This window comes from Diabrotica undecimpunctata, chromosome 10 (assembly GCF_040954645.1).
Source record: "Diabrotica undecimpunctata isolate CICGRU chromosome 10, icDiaUnde3, whole genome shotgun sequence".
Lineage (NCBI taxonomy): Eukaryota > Metazoa > Arthropoda > Insecta > Coleoptera > Chrysomelidae > Diabrotica > Diabrotica undecimpunctata.
This window is the reverse complement of record NC_092812.1, coordinates 19,247,655-19,274,355: the sequence shown is the minus strand read 5'-3', so window position 1 is coordinate 19,274,355 and position 26,701 is coordinate 19,247,655. Positions and strand designations below refer to the sequence as shown.

General features: G+C 35.2%; 1 protein-coding gene across 2 annotated transcripts in view; it reads right to left on the bottom strand.

Annotated features, from left to right (window-relative positions):
* Window positions 1–26,280, bottom strand: part of LOC140452302 (SLIT-ROBO Rho GTPase-activating protein 1-like) — a 266,666-nt gene extending 240,386 nt beyond the window's left edge. For both annotated transcript variants that reach the window (XM_072546471.1, XM_072546469.1), the window contains exon 1: window positions 25,919–26,280. In XM_072546471.1, the coding sequence (XP_072402572.1) occupies window positions 25,919–25,994 (76 nt within the window). In that variant the 5' untranslated portion in view covers window positions 25,995–26,280. The remainder of the gene's footprint in view (window positions 1–25,918) is intronic.
* Window positions 26,281–26,701: the final 421 nt, after the last annotated feature.

The window sequence follows — 26,701 nt, the reverse complement described above, 5'->3', positions numbered from 1 at the left end:
GCAGCTTAGGACCGACCAGTAAATAGTCGTTTAAAGATTTACCGCGACTGGGACTTTTCTGAGACGCATTATATACAACTCGAATTTTACTTGAAACACTATCTGGTTTCACAACGCAATGATGTGGAATATAATACTTTCCCCTTTTCTTTTCGGCATTAGAGACTAACTGCATATGACCTAAATCAAGATACTCCTGCATATGAAAAGAATATTCTTTTTTCAAACTTGGTTGACGAGATAAGCGTCGTTCTAATGATAGCAATCTATTTAAAGCAATATCATAGCTATCTTGCAAACAAGGCGGCGATTCACGAAAAGGCAAAGATACAACATATTTACCCGAGACGTCCCGATTATGCGTTTCCAGATAAATGTTCTCACACAGAACGTCTTCTGGCTCTGAAACTGGCTTTTCCGGTACGTTTTCCAGTTCCCAAAATTTCGTTAACGAAGAATTTAGTGGGTCTTCAATATTTGAAAGGCAAACAAGCGAAGTCGACGAAAGGTTAGGTGTGCTAGTAGGTCCTAACAAAATATAACCAAAAACGGTATTTAGGGCATCTGGTTGTCCCGCTTTACCTTCAATTTTACCTTCTAACAACACCTTCGAAAATATGCTACAACCAATTAACAAATCTATAGATTGACTACAGTTAAATTCGGGATCGGCTAACTTCAAATTTTTAATATAATTCCACGTCGATATGTCAATTTTGGTGCTCGGCAAATCCGAGCAAACCCGATCTGTAATAATAGCCTCCAAGTGAAACACCGGTGACTCCTGATGACGAGGTTGGATAGAAAAACTTATTTGACCTTGATTCAGTTTCGTTTGCATCGAATTAAGTCCGTTAACTTCAAATGAACAAGGAGTTTTAGGCCAACCTAATCTACTGGCAGCTTTACGACTAATGAACGAACTCATTGAACCTGAATCTAGAAGACATCTCAAGGGCTGTTTACACCCCTTACTATCAATCGCGTGAACTAAAACAGTACCGAGCAAGATTTCCTTTTTTGTCTCGTTTTTCTTCCCTATAAAACTAGCAGCACAATGTGATATTTCAGGCGAATTTTGTTCGACTCCCGATGCCCCTGGATTATTAGTATTTTCTATGGACGACTGACTATTGGAACGATTTCTATCAAAGTGCAACAAACTATTATGAAGGTGACTATTACATTTACTACATTTAAAGGCCTTTGGACACGACTTGACAGAATGATTAGCCTGATTAAGACACCTAAAACACGAGGAAGATTCTTTACAAAATTGGTATCTTTCTTTTGGAGATTTTTTCAAAAACAACGAGCAATGGTTAAGAAAATGACTTTGTTTACATAAAGCACAACATATTGACGACGAATTTGTAACAAAGAATGAACTACTATTATGCCTTGACACATTAGAATGTTTATAATTACACTTTGGCTCCGTATAAGTTGGGGCCTGCAATGTTTTCTTAGATTCACTTACGCTACTATTTAAATTATCGTAAGCAATGTACTGAGTTTCAATAAACTCTACCAATTTTTGAAATGACGGGATTTTATTCGATTTATTTTCTAACTCAAATAACTTTACTGAATCCGCGTCTAGTTTCGACAAAAGTAAATTAAACATAATAAAATCCCAATGTTCTGTCGGAAGACCTAATGTTTTCAATGCGGCTAAATTTTCTAAAAACGTGTCTACTAATTTAGCCAGATTTTTCGAATTGACTACCGATATTTTCTGTACGCCCAAGATCGCATCCCAATGCGCGGTCGCACAACGACGAACATTTGTGTACCGTTTAACAATTAGATCGTAAGCAATTTGATAATTATCGCTATTTATTGACAAATTACGAATCAAACTAAGTGGAGTCCCTTCTAAACATCCTTTCAAATACTTAAACTTTTCTACGTCTGCTAGGCCTGCGTTATTATGTACAACCGAATTATATAAGTCTAAAAACGAACTAAACTCCTTAAAATCACCCTTAAATTTAGGCAGCTCTATTTTAGGCAAGCGAATATTTGATTGTGGAACTACTACTGATCTAAACGGTTCTGGAGTTTCAAATTGTGGCTCAGATAATTCCGCACTAAATAGTTTTATTTTATAAAATTGTTCCAAAAATAATTCCCGAACATTTTCTTCAACCCTCGTATCCGCGTCTGGTACAGAAAGAATATTACTAATAATATTAGTGTGATGTTTTAAGAACTCTTCGCGAATCGAATCTAAATCCTCTAGTCTAATTTTAAATAAAGGGCGAATAGAAACGTCTGAAAGGGACTTAAAACCTAAATCGAAAATTAACTGAATATCATTTAACGCAGTTTTTCTTAAAAATTTGAGTTTCCTATTCTTTTCTTCAAGTTTTTCCATTTTAAATTTTTAACAAGTTTCAATAATATTATACAAACGAAAATGTATAAAAATGTGGTCTAGAACCCCGAAATTACCGATTTGTAATTCGATACTTTATTAAAACGACGATAATCCCCTTTTAAAAGTCCCATATGGTCGACTTTACAAAAAGGTCATAAATTATTCTCGAGCCACGACAAGAGACGCAAACTTAAGATAAGAACCCTCAAAACGATAAAAAATACGACGAGACGAAACCAACCATTCAAATTTAAATATAACAAAAAATATTTTTTCAATAAATGAGTTCAAATCCGGCTAGATAGGCCAATGTGGGTTCACGTGCCGGGTTGCGTCCTTTCTTTTCAACGACTGGTGCTCTTCTCTCTTAAAGGGACGCATTCCACGAGCCCGATGGCGGTACTTATAGGGATCGTAGGAATACAGGGAGGACAAATGTATTGATTAATTTATACAACCATATTCAAATTTAAACAATTACATCATTGAGATATAAAATGAAAAAACATATTTTGATTTTCCGGGATTTTCTGAGATTTATGGGGGGTGAAAATTATGTCATCATTATTAATACTGCGACAGACTATTCGAGCAAATTAAAAAAAAGTAAGTATTTAGGGTGAATTTCAAATGGACTCAATTTTTCCGAGTTTTCCCATATTTTCCGGCCAGTGAAAACTATTTAGTTATTCATATTTCGACGAGCTACCCTAGAATAAAAAAAAGAGGCTTGCAGCTGCAAAGGAAGCCGAGATAATGTAAATTTTTCCTACGTGTTGCAATTTGCCAGACAATGGGAGCAGACATTTTTTTAATGGTCATTTTTATTGCTCATAGTTGCTTCCATACGAGGAAGGAGTAAGAATGAGTCCTCATGTTTCACCCTGTATACATATATACAAATGCTTTAATGAATATTTAATAACGAAATTGTATAATGTATAGAATACATTATACAACTTTTAGATAACCAAATATGTTACTGTATTAAGTATTATAAACAAAATGACTATCGAAATATATTTTTATACCAAGACTATTTATTAAAATTTAGTAGACTAAATCAATTTAATATTTTTAATTTAAAATGTTGGCAACTATTAAATCAAAATAGCTGTTTTTTATTAATTTTATCAACATTAATATGTTTCTACTGTTTATTATTGTTTGATAAGCATTGCGTCAATTTAAGAAAAAAAATTATTGGCAAATTTGAGTCATTTATGGAAAAATGTTGAATAGTCAACAAGGTTTTGCACATTTAATCAAACCAAGGTTTTATAAAAAATGCATGAATAAAACGCAAATTACCTTAGGGTTACTCTAGACAGAACGCTCACATTCAGAGAAAACCTGACAAAAACATTAGTAACACTAAAAAACGTAAAAACATAATACAGAAACTCTGCGGCACTATATGGGGGACCACAGCATGAACCTTAAGATCATCCGCTCTTGGCCTGATATATCCAGAGGCAGAATACTGAGCACCGGTGAGGTTGAACAACAGGCATATCCACCTGATCGACAGTCAGCTAAACTGTGCAATGCGTATGATAAAAATACCCTTAGTATAACAGCCCAATCAACCGACGCCGTAAACATGCACTAGTTAAAGAATACAACAAAATTATGGATCTCCCCGGGAAATCTCCCGGGGCTCAAGCGTCCCATCATTCCAATTTTGATTTAAATGCCCGATGGAGAGGAGAGTAGAAAAGAAATTTGTATCCGTACTTTCATAGTTTACTGGACATGTGGACAGATAGACCTGACGGATGTGTTTCTTACGGGGTCTTGCACAATTACTACAATACAATTTACTATTTTTTACTTTTACTTTTCATTTAATATTTACTTTGTATTTTGACAACGATTTCCGAAGTGGAAATAGAAACTTATTTTAAACTAACATTGTGGCTAATTCCGAGTAAAATAGTATATTTCATGTCATGAGTACTAACCTATGCGTCACCAGTTCAGTCAGCTCGTTATCGTATCCGCGATAAAACGTTAAATATACAGGGTGTTTCATTAAGAATTGTCCATATAGTACCTGGAAAAATCTTAATGCTAGTTTATACACGCATGGATTTGCTGGCGCCAGTAGTTGTTGTCGTAATCTTCCAACTTTCCATGCACCAATAACCATTTTTCAGCGTTTTAAATTGAATTTGCACGTTAAATTTGTTTTTTGTAGATTTTTTAATTATAATATTTTTTATAATAATGATTATAATATATAGATAATATTTTATAATATTATATTTTTAAATTTGTGTTTAAACAATTTTAACAAATATCACTTGAAATAAGTAGTCGATGAGGTAAAAAAATCGAGTTCTCAGGACATTGTAGCAATTCAGTTTCTAATCCAAATTCGGACTCTCTGCTTATCGTTTCTTCTCTTTTTCACACCGCTAATCATCTCTTCAACAATACTTTTTAGAATTAAAATACATGAAATAATTTTCGAAACATCCAATACATTATTATGACGTCATAATTAATGACGCACTGAAAGAAGGCCCCGAGAAGAACCATATAAGGTTTATCCAGTTACTATATGGACAACTCTTACTGAAACACCCCGTATGTGCATCCACTATACAATTACCATATATTCTTTTAATCAAATAAAAGGCAGATATCGAGCACAGTTTTTTATTAAATCTTGCCAAGTACTTTCGCTCCTAGAGTATCTTCAGGGGCATTTGAATGTATTAGTTAATGTTTATGACATTCACCAAATAGTTGGATAGCCTATAATTTTGACTAAATGGCCCTGAAGATGCTCTGAGAGTAAAAGTACTTGGGAAAGATTTAATAAAAAACTGTAGTCGATATCTGCCTTTCATTTGATTAAAATTCATTTATTCGAGCATTCAACCATATATCACTTTAAATACCATATTATTATCCGATTTTCTATGCTTTTATCATTCTTATTTCGATATATTCTTATATTTACGGCTTTATCCTTGGTTTTGATACGTTCAATATCCTTAATTCTTCTATTCTCCTTTCTTGTTTTCTGATAATTTTTCTTCTACTACCTCTTTTACTAAGAGGCTATTGATCTCTAAAGCTTACATACATTAATTACTGTTATTGTTGCGTTATTGTTGTCTTCTAAATTTTGATTGTATGACAAACCCACCTTTTGCTGGAATCGTTGTTTTTTATTTCACTCAACTGATATATTGGTGTCTTTATTGATTTTTCTGTACTACGTTTTTCTCTTATTATACGTGTAATTATTTTATGTTAATTCAGTAAAATTGATACATCGTATTTATACAAAATCTATTGTTTCCTTGATTTGGTCCTACCACAACTGTGCCAATTAATGCAATGTCCATATCTGAATTGCGCAGATTTTACCTGGGTTACAACCAGGTGCAAAAAGGCTGAGGTAGTAAGGTAGTCGTTTTGCGCAGATGGTCAATTTTTATTACTCAGATAGACATTTTCTAAATCAGTTTTACAACGATTTTAGACATGTTGTAAAAGAGTATACGCCCATTGCACAGAATCTCGAAACTTGTGCCGTAATAGCATACCTCTATACCCAGTCCCCACCGAAAAGGGTCTACTAAAAGGTGAATAACAAATATACAAATAAAATTTAAATGTATTTACAATACAAAACTTTGTAAATGTTGTCCTGGTATGGCGGTACTAAATATTTTCATTGATTTTACTTAATATTACTAAAAATAATATAAAACTATTTAGATTATGAAAATTTGTTAACAGAACGAGATTCATTAAAGGAGTACTAAATACAGATGAAGACGCTACAACTGTTGTCAAATTCTCAGTATTTCAAGAAAATCAAATTACAGTCAGACGATATGGTTAAGAAAGGTGATAATAATTATTCTAAAACAATCAATTTATTAATAATAAGCCTACCATAGTCCAAAAAGGGACTATAAACGGCATTCAAATTGAGAAAGTATCAAGTTACAAATACTTGGGGACTTCAATAAACGAAACTGGAGACCAAAACAATGAAATAAAAAGACGTATCGAAATTGCCAGGGCCACCTTCATAAAGATGAGGAAATTCTTCTGCAACGGAGATATAGGCATCCATCTACGATTAAGAATGCTAAGGGGCTACGTATTTAACACGCTATTATACGGTGTAGAGACCTGGACTCTCAAACAGAACAACATAAAAAATATTGAAAGTTTTGAGATGTGGTGCTACCGTCGAATGCTGAAGATAAGTTGGGTTGAAAGAGTCACAAACTTTGAAGTAATGCGAAGGATACGAAAAGACCCAGAAATTTTGTCAACGATCAAACGAAGAAAAGTCGAATATTTGGGTCACCTGATGAGAGGACATAAATACGCAATACTTCAAAATATAATGCAAGGAAAAATAGAAGGAAAACGGAATCCAGGCCGTAGAAGAATGTCATGGTTGCGTAATTTGAGAGAGTGGTTTGGCTGTACCACTAATAAACTCTTTAGGTCAGCTGTAAACAAGATCAGGATAGCCTTGATGATTTCCAATCTCCGATAGGAGTGGCACAACAAGAAGAAGAAGTCCAAAAAGACATAAATTTATTTTAAAAGAACTAGGAAGTAGCCTTAGTCTATTAATTACTTCCGCTCATTGAGAAATTATTAGAGTTGGATATGATAAAGTCATGGTTCACGTTGATAAAAATGAAATGTGTAACTTCACTGTGTAAATTCAGGTCTGAATTGGAAAATGATAATTATTTAGCAGTGGTATTCCTTGATTTAAAAAGAGCTTTTGAAACTGTTGATCGTAATATACTTCTCACTAAATTAGAAGGCTACGATTTTAGAGAAAATGTTCTTAAATGTTGTAAAGATTACTTAGTGGATAGAAAGCAAAAAAGTAAGGATTGATGATATTACTTCTTCTGAAATTATTGTTAATCTTGAGGTTCAAGGTAGCGTCTTAGGATCTCTTTTGTTCATATTGTATGATATAGACGTGTTTGTTAAATGTGATTTTTTTATTTTGTATGCAGATGACACCCTACTTGCATGTTTTGATTCAAACTTAGAAAATGCAGTATCTAGAATGCATTCGGTATTACAGTCTGTTAATAAATATTTAAAGATCAACAAACTATAGTTAAATGTTTCAAATACCTTGGTTTTCAACTGGATAATTTATTGTCTTTTAATGACCATTTTAATTAAATTTATATTAAAACAGATTTCTAAAAAATTATACTTTTTTCCAGAATATCTAAAAAATTGTCAACTTCAACTAAAATTACAGTTTTTAATGCCATTAATCAACCTCACTTCGACTTTTGCTCATCGGTTATTTTTCTCTTCAATTTAAATCAATCGGCCCAGTTGCAAAAATAACAAAATCGTGGAATGAGAATCACTCTTGGTGGGAGCAGATATACACCTATAGCAACAATGATGCGGTGTGTTTTAGTTCAACAAATGGTTTTTTACCTCACAATGGTGTCCATTAATACAATTTTAAATAATTTGACCCCTGCTTACTTTTGTGAATTTATTACGCGGAATTGTGATATTCACATTCTTATTTCACATTACCCTACTCGAGGTAATTGCAATTTACACATTGAGAAAACAAAAAGGACGGGCGCAAAATTTCGGGCCAATGCTTTTTAAATGCATTCATTTTTTTCGAATCCTAAAAAAACTAATGAGTATTTTTTAAAAATTTAAACGCAGAATGAAAGAATACATTATTACTGAGGGCCGAAAGTCCCTGAAAACTTCTATAATGTTTATTTTAATAAGTTACAGGGGTAAAAAAAAAGAGAAAATTTATTATAATTTTTAATTTCAAATATCTCATTCAAAAAAACTTTTTGTTTATTCTAAGGGACTTTCGGCCCTCGGTAATAATGTAATCTTAAATTCTACGTTTAAATTTTTCAAAAATATTTGTTAGTTTTCTCAGGATTCGAAAAAAATGATTGTATTTAAGAAGCATTGGCCCGAAATTTTGCGCCTACGCTCTTAAGAAACTCTGTTGTTTAAGGATTTTGATCTTTTTAATAAGTTCCCTCAAACAGTGAAAAGTTGTTCATCTCTACAAATATCTAAAATTTATTTTGCAGTTACTTATGAAGTTAGTTGGGTTTCCATTCACTTTCTTTTTATTTGTAGATATGTATTAATATGTTGGTATGTTTTCTTTAATATAAATTAGAAAATAAATTGAGGTAGAAGAGGAGAGGAGAAGAGTATTAACATTTTTCTTTCACATGTAAGGGTCCACAGGTATCAGTTAATTTAGGATAACTGTGGATCCTGACGGGGAGACTGTGGTCTGTTTGGTAAATACTTTGTAGTTATTATAATGAAATATGTAACTGTGGTGCAGTTACGAAAAAATGCAGAAACGAAAATTTTTATTAAAAATCATGAAACAGCAAAAACGTAGACAATATTTTTAAATCTCCATAATACTCACATGTTTTCATCTGCTGATTTTGGGTCATCCAGTATTTCTAATATCTTATCATAAGCGAACAAGAGAAGCTCGTTTTCCTTACGATATTTGAAGTTATTTCCTATGCATCGTTTCAAACATTTGATTGTAACGACTCGTTCACTGCATTAATTTGCAATATTAGTCTAATCGAATGGGTAACTGCTAGTTTGTTTATTCGTACCATAATGTATTTTGCTACATTGAACTTGAGGTTTCGCAACTTCTTCGGAATTTTCATCGTCACTACTTAACTTTGATTGTTTCTTGAATGTATTCTTCGAAGGTTTAGTCTTAGTTTTTGGTAACTGTAGGTGTTCTAAATAGGTTTTAGTTGTGATCACCTCAGCAACATCTATTCTTTTCCTCTTCCTTTGTTCTAGTTTCGTAGAAGGTTTCACTGTTGCTAATAGAGCGTTCTCCCAGGATGCAATGCAATTCTGGGTTTCTGTAGCAGTGATAGTTTCAGGAATATTTTTCTCTTCATAATATCGTTTTAGCTTTCGGGATTAAACTTTTCTTTGCAAATGGAATCTCAATTTACAGGAAAAATACGTCTTTTTCTAAAGCCATTCAGCACAACAGGTTCTCGAATACTGCGCCAAGCTTTTTTCAAAAGGTTGGAAAATTCGCATTTTGTTATGTTATTTTTCTCAGTTTTTGCGCCGGCAAGCTGTTAACCAAGCATGCCATGAAGACTTGGGTCCCTTGAAGACAGACACATCCAAAAGCTGCAATATTACAGAAGAATGTGGCAGTAATTTAAGAATAGTCACATATTCTGCCATAGCCAACGTAATTAGTTCAGATGAAATTTGCGATAATGACCACCGTGAATCAACAAGAGCAGGGCTTTCAACTTCAACCATTTTCGGATACGTAGTTAGATGTCTCTGGATACTCATCTGTACCGAAGATATTGTCCCATAACCTTTTGCCCTTGTGGAGTATCATAGTTGATATCAACAGTTGATCAAAGAAATCATAAACAACAAATGGGTCACTTTCTTGTCTTACACGTGTAGCTTCAATTATCTCAGGTTTCTTAATAGAAAGTCGGTTGCGTTTTGAAAAATTCAGGAAACAATCTTCACCAGCCTTCCCTTTTGTAAATGGTGTTTGCAGATTATTTTGCTGAACATATAACTGTACAGTGTTGAGTATTTCTTTGCGAAAAAATCCAAACCCCCACTTACTCAGTTTTTATCCGAGAAGCCAAAGTGTCTTTATCTTCTTTAGAAAAAGCAGTTTTACCCTCTCCAGTCACACCTGTCTAAATAGAATTTAATTTTTTTTAAGTAAAATCTAGTAGGTATATAATTTTGTTATTACCTTGTGCATGTCCTACCGCTGATCTATCTTTTCACCCATTCAGTTTTAATCCAAGTGTCAATTTCGGTACGCCATGCTCCATTGCAGCTTTTTAGTGAAGGTTTTCCCGATTTCACATCTCTTATTGCCAGTTCTAATGCTTCTTGTGAATACCTACTTCCGACACCACGATTTATAGTCTTTTTTGTATAATTTCTTAGCATTCTTGGCACAAGATTCACAGTTGCACCGATCACGTGTCATGTCAGGTAATTGTGGACTCCTTCTCAACTAGCAAACTATTCTTCTCATACTCCGGTTACCGAGCGCTAGATGTTGCCTCAAGTTTACTTTCAGAAGCGTGAAAAATTACCGCTGCTTCTGTACTGTACCAAGTTTTTGAAATGTAACTCAACTACGACGGAATTTACCTATTCATTATACCTATAACATTAATGTGTGCCACAGTTACCCCAAACCACACTTACCCCATTTTACTATTTTTGAATAAATAAACTTCTTAATTTGTTTTTATTTTCTTTAATTTAGGTGAGTAAACTGTTTGTGTCACGTTGCTTCTAAATTATTACAATTTTTCTTCAGCGTTTTCTTTCACTGTGTTTTAAAACATTTCACTGATTTCTAGAGAATTCAATTCGTATTTTACGATTAAAATTAGAAATCTTAGTAATTACATAATATTAATTATAGCAGACAACCCATTGGGTATGGTTACCATTGCCTGCTGCGTACCATTTACCTTGAAATATTGCGGTTTTCGTAGCTAATTCAATACTGTCACAACATGAAAGGAGTTTTGCGTTGTAAACAAACTGACTGAAACTGGAAACGGTTTAATATTCTGTTTATGATAATAGGTTTCAAAATATGACATAATATCTAATTTCTATTCAAAAAGCTTAAAAATTTATTTAAAATCCAAATTATTTACTGACTCAATCTATGACAATTATTTTTAAAAATAATGAGTCTCGGCAGTTGTTTCGATGCCAATGCCTGACAATTCCTAGTGAAAGTATAATTGTATAGATTGGTTAAAATTTGATTCTATCGTTGTGGCACTTAAAAGGATCAATAAAATTATAAAAGCATGACGCGTGTGGCAAAACGAGCGGCAAATCATTTACAACAGTAAATACAATGCCAATTATTCATTTTTACACTAGATCCACAGTTTTTAACAACATAAATGAAAAAAATTGAAAATGAAAACACATTGTTTCTCGGAATCTACAGTACCTACTCATTGTTTCTCGGAAGATGGTGAATTAATAAAAGGCTCAGAACTACAGCAACAAATTAACAATGAAAGACGCATGTGTGTACTTACCTTAAAACTAGTTTACTTCCGTTTTTTTATGAATTTAAGGGAGTAGGATCAGCAGCACACGGTGTGAGGGGTACTTTAAATTAGCAAAAATTTAACAATAAAATATGGACTATATCTTGTAGCTGCCATATTATATGGATATTGTAGCTTACGAGAAATATTGTCTGGTGTATGCAAAGAATATAACAAAAAGCTTTTCAAGCTAATAGAATAGAATGGAAATATGCTTTATTGCCACTGAAAATTGTTCAATTTTATGGATAAAGCTTACAAAAAGAAAAATAACAATAACAGTTTAAAATTTCCGAAATTACATAAATCGTCAATATCACAAAATAAAAACTTGTATTACTGTATATAAACGTACTGTAATTTCTTAGTTATTCGTTAAGAAACTCTTCCACTGAATAATATTGTCTTTAAGATAGATGGGCTTTTGTTATTTTATGGAACTTAAGGAAAGAAGTTGCAGATTTAAGTTGCAAAGGGAGATGGTTGTATAATTTTTGCCGAATATAATATAGCTTTCTTTACTAACTCAGTGTACGGGATCGGTAAATACACATCAAAGGTTGAATTTCTGGTGGAGTAGTCATGATTAGGTCTTGCTGGAAAAACATGTAGGTGTTTAGGAATTAAGCAAACAGTTTCTAAAATATATAAAGACGGAAGAGTTAAAATCCCGTGATTTTTGAAGTAGCTTCTGCAATGTGTTATTCTACTGAGGCAAAAAAGATACCGTATTGCTCTTTTTTTGTAATTTAAAAATAACATCAGATTGGACAGCTGTACTAGAACTCCAAAAAGGAAGACCATATCGAGGGTGACACTCGAACAAAGAAAAATATGTTATTTTGGAAGATGCTAAATGATTTTCTTCGAAACAGATCTTATGGCATAGCAGGCTGAGGCTACTTTCTTACTTAACAAATCGATATGAAGGGACCATTTAAGGTTGCCGTCTACAAAAATACCAAGAAATTTTACAGAATCAACGATACTGATCTGGCTGTTATTAAGAAGCAAGGGCTGAAGAGCTCCTTTATAGGATAATGCTACTGTCTTATCCACGTTAAAAGAGAGTAAATTAGAGTCGGGCCAGGCTTTTTATTTTGAGTAGATCAGAAGTTATAGTTGCATAAAGAGTTGCAATATTAGAGTTCCTCCAGGTGATACTGGTATCATCAGCAGAAAGAAAAATTTTTCCACCGATTTTTAAGTTAGTGATGTCATTTATAAAGAAAAGGAAAAGTAAAGGACCCAATACTGAACCTTGTGGTACTCCACATACAATGCTTTTACACAATACTCGCAAAAGGTAAATGTATGGGCTGCAATTGTAAGAAATCGAATCATCGGACCCTACTTTTTCGAAGGTAATTTAAACGGGGCAACGTACCTTGAGTTTTTAAGGGGGTATCTCGTACCTACTTTACGTTATTTGTTTTGAATTTATGCTGTAGATGTTAGAAGGTACCTAGATGAAATTTTTCCGAACAGGTGGATTGGTAGACGTGGACCTATTGAATGACCAGCGAGGTCACCAGATTTCAATCCTTTGGATTATTTTATGTGGGGCCATCTGAAGAATGTCGTGTATCAAACGAAACCAGCAAATATTCAAGAATTACAACAGACAATTAGGACAGCAATAAACAATATTTCTCAAGACACAATAAACAAGGTTCAACAAGAATTTGTACAACGTTTGGGTTACTGTCAAATACAGCAAGGGCTGCAGTTCGAACATTTATAAAGTCATGTATTTCATCATATTCTGTCCGCTAGACAATAAGTATTTTTGATAATATTGTTAATTTAACTAACGCGTTACTTTATGAACACACACAAAACCATTGTATTGAAATGATATTTATTTAACTGTTGTCCTTATTTAATTTATAATGTCTTTATTAATTTATTATATTGTTCTTATTCTAGTTTATTAAAAAGCACGATAATTTATATAAGTTTATTAACCACTAATTATTACATAATTTATTATAGGCGAACGTAACAAATTCGCGAGCGCGGGTTCAGAATTAACTGTCCCTTCCAAATAAAGTTCCGTTATTATATACCAGTGCCGTTATCTCGAATAGTCTAAAACCTTCGATGGCGAAACGGTAAAAGCAAACTGGATTTCCCTCGCATCGCTTCTGGAAGGTCGCTCAGGTAAATCGAGGCCTCTCGTAAACTCTACAACATATTAGATTAAAAACATGTTTTAAAGGTTAAAACTATGACTCATATTTTTACGTAACATTACCCCCCTCTCAAAAGATGGTTCCTCCTGGAACCTTGTTGGGACTAGAACTGGAACGGTATGCTGGTATCGGCAACTGGACCCTCTTTTACAACTTCCAGTTGTATAAAAATGACAAGGGACGGTTTTCTCTCCGCACCAGTAACTATGCGGATTGCAACAGACTAACACCTGGACTTCGGTGTCTTTAAAGATCTCCTCCACCATATTTCGGATAACCCTCCAATCTAATTGGCGGCACTCCAACTTTGGCATGGCTAACTTTTGCACGTCGGACTCTAGTACGTGCCCTCTCAATTGAAGTAAGGCTTCCCATACATCTCGGTAGGTAGGTTGGTCACGGGCAGTGTCTTTTGTTACCAGGTAGAAAAGGTAACGTGATGCATCTTGGAGTTTCAAGGTTTTACCGGGAGCTGGCACTTGGCATTGAAGTTCTGCAACTCGACCAAACTTCCTTCGAAAGACGGATGCCAACCCTGGTGCGTCTTTGATACTGGCCGGGATGGTAAGGGCCAGCAAGTAGTCATCGGGGAGCTCGAGTAGATCTTGCTTTTCTTCAGTGGTAACACCATGTCTCGCTTTACCGGTACCTCCATAGGCACCCATGAATTCCTCAAACGTGAGGTCAAACACATCTTGGACTTGGTTTACTTCCACTTCTTCATCTACGTCGTGGTCACCTTCGAAAGATGCCAACCAGTTATGGTGTACTATCATCGGCTTTCCCCTCGGAATCTTGCTTATTCGGTAGATGACATCGTTGATCTTCTCCATGATGAGGTATGGACCTTCCCAAAACTGCTGCAATTTGGGAGAACAACCTTTTCGCTTCTTGGGATTATACAGCCATACTTTGTCGTTCTTCTTAAAGCAACCCTTTTCGGCTTGTGTATCGTACCGTTTCTTCATTCGGTCGCTAGCGATCTGAAGGTGGGAACGGACCAACTCATGTACATCGTCCATTCTTCTTCGTAATTCGATCACATAATCTTCACCTGCTACATCTTCTCCAGGTCGACACCCAAATTCTAGATCACAAGGTAGTCGCATTTCGCGTCCGAATAGGACTCTGGCTGGTGTCTGGCCCGTTGATTCGTTAACAGCAGATCTGTAGGCCATTGTGAAGAACGGAAGGTATTGGTCCCAGTCTCGCTGATGATCGGACACCATCTTTGTCAAATACTTGCCAACTGTCCTATTCATTCGTTCTACCATACCATCCGATTGCGGATGATACGCGGTAGTTCTTGTTTTCTTCATGCCTAGTCTATCACATATTCCTTGGAATAGATCACTTTCGAAGTTCCTGCCTTGGTCACTATGGATCTCCAAAGGCACTCCAAATCGGCTGATATATTCTTGGATCAACTTATCTGCAACGGTGGCGGCCTTCTGGTCTGGAAGTGCGTAAATCTCGACCCACTTAGTGAAGTAATCCATTACTACCAACATGTACTTGCCCCCATTTTCACTTTCTGGAAATGGCCCTGCAATGTCCAAAGCTATTCTTTCAAACGGGCTTCCAACATTATATTGTCTCATAGGAGCTCTCCTTTTCCGGTGAGGCCCGTTACTCGTAGCACAAATAGTACATTTCTTACACCAGTCTTTTACGTCGTCGGAACTGTTCATCCAATAAAACCGTTCCCGAATTCGCTGAAGGGTTTTCCTTACACCAAAATGCCCTCCCGATGGACTGTCGTGTAACTGACGAAGTACTTCGGCTATTCTGCTCTTTGGGATCACCAACTGTCTTCTCTTCTCTGAACCGTCATCATTTTCCAGGACTCGTTTAAGCAAGCCATCTTCGATGATAAATGAGTCCCACTGGGCCCAATACGTCTTAACTACTGAGCATAGGTTTGATATTTCCTGCCAAGGTGGTCGACGGTTTTCCTCTTTCCATTTTCGGATTTTCTGTATAACTGGATCTCTCTCCTGTTCTTCCCTTATCTTAGTAGGCGTCCAGTCGTCGTTGACAATCGTCGTTCTTAGCACTGCTGCTTCCTTGGATTCCGTTTTGTTGCAGTGGGGACACTCTGCTGGGCATGGCCGTCTGGAAAGAGAATCAGCGTTTCTGTGGCTAACTCCGGCTCGGTGCTCAATCTTAAAATCGTATTCTTGGAGTCGTTCGATCCACCTGGCTATCTGACCCTCTGGATTCTTAAACTGCATCAACCACTTAAGGGCGGCATGGTCGGTTCGGATTAAAAACTTCCTTCCATAGAGGTATTGATAGAAGTGCTCTACTGATTTCACTACTGCCAGAAGTTCTCTTCTCGTGACGCAATAATTCCGCTCAGGTTTTGAAAGAACTTTACTAAAATATCCGAGGACTCGTTCCTGTCCTCCTTGAATCTGAGACAGCACTCCTCCAATTCCCACATTACTTGCATCTGTATCTAAGATGAACTCTCCTTCTGGCAGTGGATACCCTAAAATTGGTGCTGTTATTAAATGCTTTTTCAAGGTCTCAAAGGCATTTTGGCAGTCTGTATCCCAGCGGTAATCTCTTGCTTCCTCCGTAAGTCGCGTTAATGGCTTAGCGATATCTGCAAACTTCTTAATAAACCTCCGGTAGTAAGTACATAGTCCAAGAAAACTTCTCACTTGATGTTTGTCAGTTGGTTTTGGCCATTCCTTAATGGAATCGATTTTTCCCTTATCCACGGCCACTCCTTCTTTACTGACTATATGACCCAGATAATTGACTTTACCTTGAAATAGCTGGCACTTCTTGGGGTTTAGCATCAATTGGGCAGCTTTAAGTCGATTAAAAACGTTTTCTAAATTCCTCAAATGATCTTCGAATGTCTCCCCCAAGACGATTATGTCATCCAAATAAACCAGGCATGTTTTCCAAGATAACCCTCTCAACACATTTTCCATAAGCCTCTCAAATGTCGCAGGAGCATTACAGAGTCCAAATGGCATAACGTTGAATTGCCACAATCCAGATCCTGTGGTGAAGGCTGTCTTTTCTTTATCTACTGGGTCCATTTCTACCTGCCAGTATCCAGACTTCAAATCCAAAGTGGAAAACAATTTACTTCCAGCCAATGTGTCCAATGTGTCATCGATCCGAGGCAGAGGATAACTATCTTTCTTGGTAACGTTGTTCAGCAAACGGTAATCCACACAGAACCTCGTCGTTCCGTCTTTCTTCTTAACCAGGACCACCGGAGAGACCCATGGGCTCGTAGAAGGTTCTATCACCCCGTCTTTCTTCATTTCCTGAACAATCGTTTCAGCTTCCTCTCTTTTCGCCTGTGGTAATCGTCGAGCTGTTTGACGAATTGGCTTAGCATTACCAGTATCAATTTTATGCTTAACAACACTAGTTCTTCCCGTCTTTCCTCCTTTCGGTACGAAAATATCGCGATACTGCCGAAGAAATTCCCTTAATTTCCTTTTCTCCATCTGATTTAGAGACTGTCCTGCGACTGCAACCATTTGGTCGAATTTATCGTTGGAATTATCAGATGTTGTCGCCTGACGGATTATGGATGTCACAGGTACACAAGTTCCTACTTTTGTCTCTTTCTTTATGGTCACTGGGTAGTCGTTGACATTGATAAGTCTCACAGGAATTTCCTTAGCCGAAGTCACCAATTCCTTTCCAATTATGATTCCACGGCCAACCTCATCGTCGTGGTTCCAAGGCTCCATCATAACAGGTCTCCCTTCGTCCACAAATCCCTGTAGCCGCGCTACTATGATCGTTTCGCTTCTTGCAGGCACGACTGTATCTTCTGTAATGGCTGCTTGCACAGTGTTGTCATTATGTGGATGGAGAAATACCTCCTCGTTGCCAACTTTGATTACCTTATTCTTAAAATCCAATTGGAATCCATGCATATTCATTACGTCCATTCCTAATATAACATCCTCTTCGATGTCAGCAACTATAACAGTATGGACGAACTTTTCTGCTCCAATTCCCAATTGTACCTGGATTTCTCCATGAATGTTGGCATTTTCACCTGTAGCGGTCCGAAGTCGCAACCTCGTTGGTAACAGTTTCTTTCGGCTGTTTATAACTGTCGGGCGTATGATGGTTCTGGTCGCTCCGGTATCCACCAACAACGTATGCTTTTTACCATTTATGTCTCCATCTACATATACACTATCTTCACGACATTTCAAAGAAGCTATTAGTATAAGAGGGTCTTTGGAAGAGTTCCGGGTCGAAGCTGCCCCCCTAAGGTTGACTCGTTCTGGTTTTCCTGATGGTGAGTTTCTTGATTTTATGGTCTTCTTTTTCTTGCATGTCATGCTTTTCATCAAATTAAAGAGCTGGTCAAGTTTATCTTCGTCTCCTTCCTCTTTTACAGTCCTAACTTTACTGTACCCGCCAGAGGCCTGCGTAGCTGACTCGTATTCGAGGGCGGCGGATAGGACATCAACCAGCGTCTTGTGACGAGCTAATCGCAGTGTTCTCTGCATTTCATGATCACGAAGACCATCAATAAACGTTTGAACGGCCAATTTTTCCATCATGTCTTCGGGAGCTGTTGGATAAGCATATCGTACTAATCTGGCAATATCTACCTCATATTCTTGAAGAGCCTCATCTTTCTTCTGTCTACGATTTTTAAGCTGTGACTGATATACATGCTCCAAATGTTCGTGGCCATATCGCATATTTAACCTCTTCTTCAGTTGTTCGAAATCATCGGTCTCCTCTACGGCTATGGTCTGAAGCACATCTAAGGCATCTCCTCGAAGAGCGATAGTCAGGTTTACAGCCTTTTCTTTTTCAGACCATCCATTTGCTCTTGCGGCTGATTCGAACTGTTTCATGTAGTTGTTCCATGATGATTTTCCGTCGAAAGTTGGGACTTTAACATGAATAGAACCTCCACTTCCTTCAAATTTCGGCCGTGTCTCCAACTTAAATTTCGTCTCGTCTTCTTTTATCTCCACTGTAATCGGATTGTTACCTCTCTCTGCTGTCCCTGTTTCTTCCATCTTCCTTTCCATCTCTTTAATCTTTTCTTCGAAGGCCAACTTATCGGCAGCAACTTGGTTTTTTAGCGAAGACACTCTATCGTCAAGAGCAGATATTTCAGAAGTGACTTTAGAGATGTTAGCAGAAACTTTGCTTTCCAGAGAAGAAATCTCGTTAGAAACTTTGCTTTCTAAAGAAGCGATGTCGCCGGATACTTTGTTCTCCAATGATGCGATGTCGCCGGAAACTTTGGCTACATCAGAAGACACTTTCGAAATATCGTCGGAAACTTTGTTCTCTAATGATGCGATGTCGCCGGAAACTTTCGAAATCGACGAGAGGACAGCATCATGTTTGTCTTCAAATATATAAGTCTCTGGATCTAGTCCTTCTTCTAGCAAAGCGTTCTTTAGTCGTTGGACTAACTCAGCCTTTTTTCCGGTAGAAGCTAATTCTCTGTCTTCAAGATGTCTTCTTAAATTAGTCACTGTCAGCTCATAAATCGTAGCCATTTTCACAATTTATTTTATATTCACTTGTATTATTATTATAAGTCTAATTTATGTTCGATCTCACTCTGACACCATTTGAAATGATATTTATTTAACTGTTGTCCTTATTTAATTTATAATGTCTTTATTAATTTATTATATTGTTCTTATTCTAGTTTATTAAAAAGCACGATAATTTATATAAGTTTATTAACCACTAATTATTACATAATTTATTATAGGCGAACGTAACAAATTCGCGAGCGCGGGTTCAGAATTAACTGTCCCTTCCAAATAAAGTTCCGTTATTATATACCAGTGCCGTTATCTCGAATAGTCTAAAACCTTCGATGGCGAAACGGTAAAAGCAAACTGGATTTCCCTCGCATCGCTTCTGGAAGGTCGCTCAGGTAAATCGAGGCCTCTCGTAAACTCTACAACATATTAGATTAAAAACATGTTTTAAAGGTTAAAACTATGACTCATATTTTTACGTAACAGTATTTTTGTCCACCCTGTACCAATTTGAATCAACATGTGATACATTTTTGGAATCAGCTCAGCTAGAGTAATCCGAAAATTGAGACAAAATGAGGGTGTTCCATTTAAAAAAAAATGACGGTGACGTCATTACTCGAAAGTAATTCACCCTGTGTATTAGAATATTATTTTAAAATATGGTAAATTAAAATCACAAATTGACGTGTTTCAGGATTATTTCTTAAAATGCTCTGTTTAGCTAAAAAAGAATTTGTTCCATTCTTTACGGACACAGTGTATGTATATAACATTTGGGATGTTCCTCCTATCAGTAAGTATCTTTCCAATACAACCGAAACGTTTTTATACGACTTTTTCGATACTAAGTACCGAGAAAGAGTTGAAAGCGAACCGAGTGAGAAATAATTTTTTATGCGGCACACATGTCACTGATGACTACATTATTTTCGTCTTGTTCAAAAGAGCTCTTTCGGAGAATCTTTTTTCACACACCGTTCACTCAATCATTTAACTAATAAAATCCAGACGATTCTAATTTAAGCCCCACACTCGAATGATTTACAAGACTCATCTGTGAAAATGATACAAACTGAATACAAGAAAGTCGAGAATTAGGATGTGTGGAAGAATCGTCATGCAACATGGGCACTACGCGTCAAATAATGAAGTTTTGTTGGGAACACATCGTTTAGTGCAGAAGATGTACAGTAATCTATGGGGACGTACACAACTCTAATTATAAAAATTCTCTTTTTTTACGTGGTTTCATCTTAAGGAGTTTGACAACCATTATAAGGAAATATAGAGTAATTAACTGAAGAAAACGGACACTAAAACTGTTGGTGATTACCAATAATGCTCCAATATTTATTTAAAACATTCAAAATGAAAAAATAATTTTAAAACATGTGGAAAATATTGTCATTTCTTGTACAGTTTATCACGTATATTAATTTTTTACGACTAATATACACTATAACTATACTTCATTCCATATGTCCGTGTAGTAAAGGAATGTGCAATTTCCGTTTGTGAAAACCAGTATTTAATAGGCTTCATAGTAATAGTTTTAAAGAGTCTCCTAGACAATAGTTAATGAGCTTATAATGGTTTTATTCACAAGTGTAAAACGTAGATGGGCGTGCAAATGGATTTCACAGCATTTGTAAACGTTACATATTGAAGAAGTATCATTTTTTTTAGACTATCGCAAAGCTTCCTGGTTAATAAAGGTCTACGTCAGGGGTGTTGTGTATCACCGACCTTGTTTAAAATATATGTTGCAAAAGCATTGAAAGAGTGGAAACGAAAATGCAGAGGCATGGGCGTAGACCTTGAAGAGATCTGCTTGTAAACATTGCAGTTTGCTGATGACCAGGTTGTTATAGCAAACGATAAAGATGATCTGGAGTACATGGCAAGGAAATTACAAGAAGAATATAGAAAGTGGGGACTAGAAATTAATACAAAAAAAAACAAAATAATTACCAATAGGTACCGAACTATCGAACATCACATTAGAAAATAACGAAATCATCATGCCCTGCGACCATTACAAATACCTAGGAATCGTTTTTGACACAACGGGGAAAGATTATGAAGAAATAAAGAGAAGAATAACACAATCCAAAAAAACAATAGGTTGTCTAAACAGCGTACTGTGGAGTCATGAAATAGGAAAAAGAAGAAAACACAATATCTACGAATCTCTTATTAAAAGCAGTCTATTCTACGGAGCGGAAACTTGGCGAATAACCGAAAAAAACAGAAGAAAACTGGAGGCAGTAGAAATGGACGCTTTTAGAAGATCAGTAGGAGTGTCATGCAGAGAGAGAATACGTAATGATGAGATAAGACAGCGAATGGGGGTTGACGGCTCTCTAACAAGAGACATAGAAAGAAAACAGCTGATATGGTACGAACACGTCCAGAGGATGGATAACTCAAGACTCCCAAAATATATATCATTTTTTTTATTTTTAGTAAATTTTATATATTTATATAATTAATTGAAGAATGTAATTTGCTATTTGAGTAATACAATTGTCAGTTTTTTAAGCAAAAAAAAATTATTTTATCGCCAGTTACGCAACGATCCGTTTACTTCTTCAGGATTAAAAACTTTGTCAATGTGTAATAATTTTATTTTGTACATAATTGTAGTAATTTTGAAAATTTTTATTAAAAGTAATCGAAATAATACATATTGCTATAATAAAAATTTCAAATAATACTAAATACCTAATATTATATATAAGAAGTATCACGTTACTTATGCATAATCTGCGGTGACTTATTCTTCATCCGTGGAAGTGTCTTCAGCAGTCACGTTAATATTAATGGTTCCACCAAGATGTCTAATGTGTTGTCCAAGTCCCACATTTTTTCTTGTTCTTTTATCACATGTTGAATGCATTTGTTCCAGTTTAAGGCAGTGACATTGTGTAAAGCGTGTTTAAAAAGTTCTTTACCGTCTGCAAGTTTCTAAGTGGTGTTATTTATTGCCACGTCCCCTTTTACTTGGGACCAAATCAACTCTATATGATTTAATTCGCAGTGATAAGGCGGCAATCTGAGTACTGTAATGTTTAGTTTCTTGGCAGTTTCGTCTACGACACGCATTCTTGTTGCGTGTGAAGGTATGTGTTGCCCAGCGATTTGTACAAGCTCAAATTTTAGAAGGTCATTTTCAAAGGATATATTTTTATTAATTAACCACTGTCTAATATTCTGTTTCTTCCACCCTGTTGTAGGAAACTGTTCGGTTTAATTAAAGAACTTAAAAAGTTCTTCAATTTGAGAGTTTCTAAAATAAAATACATAACGAATTCACCAAGATAGTTGCAAAAAACCATCAAGTGCCTTACTTGAGAAAGGCACTCTGCCGAAACAGCTGTAGTGATAAGTTTTTATAATAAATTTTGTGGAAATTTTTGAAAACAAAGTTTTGAGTGTTTCATTGTTACATAAAATGAATTCTATTGAATATGGAAAACCAGCATATATGTGCTTTGTAGATTTAAAAAGTGCTTTTGACAGGGTGAAGCGAAATGACATCTTAAATTTATTACAAGCTGAACAAATAAACTATCAGATAATAAGGACAATTAATGAAATTAACAAGAACAACAAGACCAGAGTTATAATGCCAACAGGGAAAACAGAATGCATAGAACTAAAAGGAGGAATCCGCCAAGGAGACTCACTCAGCCCATTGTTATTCAATATGGTGATGAATCAAATAATTCACGAAGTAAGAAAACGATACGGATACCACATGGGAGCGCATAAAATCACGATGATGCAGTACTTATTGCTGATAACGAAGATGACCTACAAAGGCAGCTCCACACCTTCAATATCACAGCAATATCAGTTGGAAACACTAAATGTATAGTGATCAGTAAAGAGCCGCGTAGATGCAAACTAGAAATATATATATATATATATATATATATATATATATATATATATATATATATACAAGGATTTCCACAGTTTTCACTGTATTCCTTCACTCAACCGTTTTCTCCAATTTTTCCTGTTTAGCCAGTCCCCTTCCTGTAGGGAAACTAGAAATAAAAGGCAAAATTGTAGAACAAGTAATGAAATTCAATTACCTAGGAGTAGAGATCACTAGTGACAGGGATATAAGAACAGAGACCACAAGGCAAGCATCAAAACCGACAAGAGTAAGTGGTTGCCTTCGAGAAACCATATGGAGAAACAAATATCTGACCACGGAAAGCAAAATGAAAGTATACAAGACAACAGTAAGACCAATCCTAATTTATGCAGCGGAGACAAGGACCGATACAAGAAAGATGAAACAACAAATCAACAATATCGAAATGAAAGTATTAAGATCAATAGCGGGCATATCATTAAGAGAGAGACAAACCAACAGAAGTATACGCGAACAATGCAAAATTCAAAATATTAACAGGTGGATAAAAACAAGAAAAAAAACTGGAACGAACATGTAAACCGAATGGGACCAGATAGATTAGCGAACATCTGAAAAAACAACAAGCCGTATAGCAGAAGACCCGTTGGAAGGCCGACAAAAAGGTGGAAAGATAATGTACAGTCAACAACGACTGAAACAGAATAAGAGGCAGACAAACAGGAGTAATCCTAGTCGCACGAAGAAGAAGAAGATAAAATGAATTTCCATCAAGTAATGGTCGAATCCATCAATTATTTATAAATTAGTACAAAAATAATGGTTTTTTCAAATTATCTCTGTCAATTTTTTATGTATTTTATTTTAGACTCTCAGAATAAAGAACTTTTTATGATCTACAACTTTTATTTGAAACATTTTTCTCCATAATGTATAATAAACTTTTTATAGGCAAAAAACAAAGTTTTTCACATTTTAAGATTGTTAAAAAAAAACAAAACAAAATCATACCTATTAGAACTCTCAAATATCTGTATAAGATTTTTTCAGCTTTTTTTCTTCCTTGACTGGGGTAAATCTTTTTCAAGTAATCCAAATTCGATACTTTGATTAGGTTTATAAACGAATCTTGAAATGTCTTTAAAGCAAAGTTCTGTGGCAAAAAGATTCTCTGTGTAAATGCGTAGCTAATCAATCTCGAGAGTTATAAGTTCCGGAGTGAACATTTAAAGGTGTAAGTACTTTTACTCTAATTAAGTAGACATTAATTATTGATGAATGCATGACATTTAGATCTGAGTTACGTGCTGGCCAATTTATTGTTTTGATATCAATCTGATCCTATAATACCTTACAATATCCGCTTTATGAGGACGGAGGTTGTCGTGAGGGTATTAGTATTGATACCACATTCTGATAAAAAAACGAAAACTAAAGTATTTTGGGAAGTATGTACGAGTCACATTAAAAAAAAATAGTATTATAGTATTATAGTATTATAGTATTGGTGTTTAGAACCCCACCAAACTAAAAGAAAAATGTTAAATACATATGATAAATAGCATATTGCTACATGTATCTTAGGCTTGAACGTTAACAACCGAAGACAAAGATATCCCTTCGAAATGTATAGAAAAAAGTTGCAAATATCATATCGCACCAACATTTGAATTATAAAGCAATTGAAGGTCAATACAATATTGTGAACAAAAAGAATTCAGTGGGTACTGATACTTCGGTCACATAGCGAGAAGAACAGACGGTCTAAAAAAACTGATCATCGAGGGTAAAATCAATTACAAACGACCGCGACAAAAGTCTCCCACACGCTGGGTAGATCAAACCAGAGGAATTATTGGCCATGGTTTACATGAAGCTTCCCTAGTAGCCTAGTAGCCGAAGACCGAGATCGGTAAAAATCCACGATCCAAGCGATCGAGACATGATGTCACCACACTCCTTGGAGATTCAAAAGACGAAGTTTACAATGCAAACGATATCTTCGCAAAACATGATCTTGACCGGAAAACGTAAACAAGTTCGTATGCTAATATAATAAAATTTTATATTGATTGCCAATCTTAATAAAGGAGACGACAAATGATGAAGAAGAATCCATAATTTATTCTTTTTTTTTTTTCGAAAAAAAAAAAAACAATTTTTACTACAATTGTCGAAAAGATATATTATTCTAAATAATTCTCTATGCAGTAGATACAGACAGAATTGAGGTACTGAAAAAGAGTTTTATTATCATAGTATATATTAAAATGCTGTTTCCAGTCTACATTGGAATATCAACTGACTTGGAACAATTAGAACAATATGATATTAAATAACAGTCACTATTAAGATCCATACCACCAAACATTTAAATGAACAAAAAGATTATTTGAGTGCAGGGATAACCTAAGAGGACCACCTATATGACATGATATCGAAAAAAAGAAAAAATTGAATGCAAGTAGCTCAAAATTGACAAAAAATTTTGTCATTCATTCATTTTGTCATTTTAAATGTCCTATCAGATTATTAGGATATAGGATTGAAAAAGACTGAATAAATACGATAAGACAATAAATAATACTTAAGACCAAAACTTAACCAATAACTTTTCCTTTCATGTCTATAACTTTCAAAATACAAAAGGAAGCAAATAGCTTAGGAAACTGTGTTTCTACAAAGAAAAATACATCATGTTTCTCATATAATTACAGATATTTTGTAAAACTGATTCTTGTTTAAATGTTCATGTTTTTTAAGTTTAAAAAAAATGCACTTACTGTTTACGAAAATCAATTTTCTTGTGGAACCCAGTCTCTTGATGGGGGACCTGACTTCAGCTTCATTTTCATCCATGGCACTAATAGATAAAAAGATCTTCGAAAAATAACTCAGACACAACAAGTCTTAGAAGAGAAAAATAGCATAACAAAGAATCAACCACAAACTTTTCAAACCGTTGACGGTTATATGGAAACAATTCTTAGAAAACAACTAATAATTATTATTAATAATTGTTAACATGCTTTAGTTTGTTTTTACACGATCTCACGACACCACACTACCACTGCCACTGACTGCTCACTGGCTCTTTTTAATTGCAAAGGAATAGTCTATCCCTAAGTGAAGTTCCAACGTATGCTTTGAACGTTCAAACTGAAAATAGACTTGGATGGCGCTAGCGGTGTTGCCAATACCTCGGAAGGCGCATTTTCTTTTTCACCATGATTTTTCCAAAGGAATTCTTTGTGAAACTAAAATTAGTTATGATTCAGTGTTTAGTTTTATTTCCATTTGTCAAGTGTATATTCGCCAAGTTTCATGGACGCAGACAATACATACGTATTTTAAATATCCCTCCGCATATTTTAAAAATGACATTTTATTTTTCAATATTTATTATACAAGTATTTTATTGAAATTTTTAAATCTTTTCTTGCGTGTAGTGCTCCATCTGTCGGTTTAAAATTAAACTAGGTTGAAACTGAACTGAGAATTAAGAATTCTGTAGCATTGCACCAAAGTTAGGCAAACAACAAAACAGATACTTGTATTATGAGTCA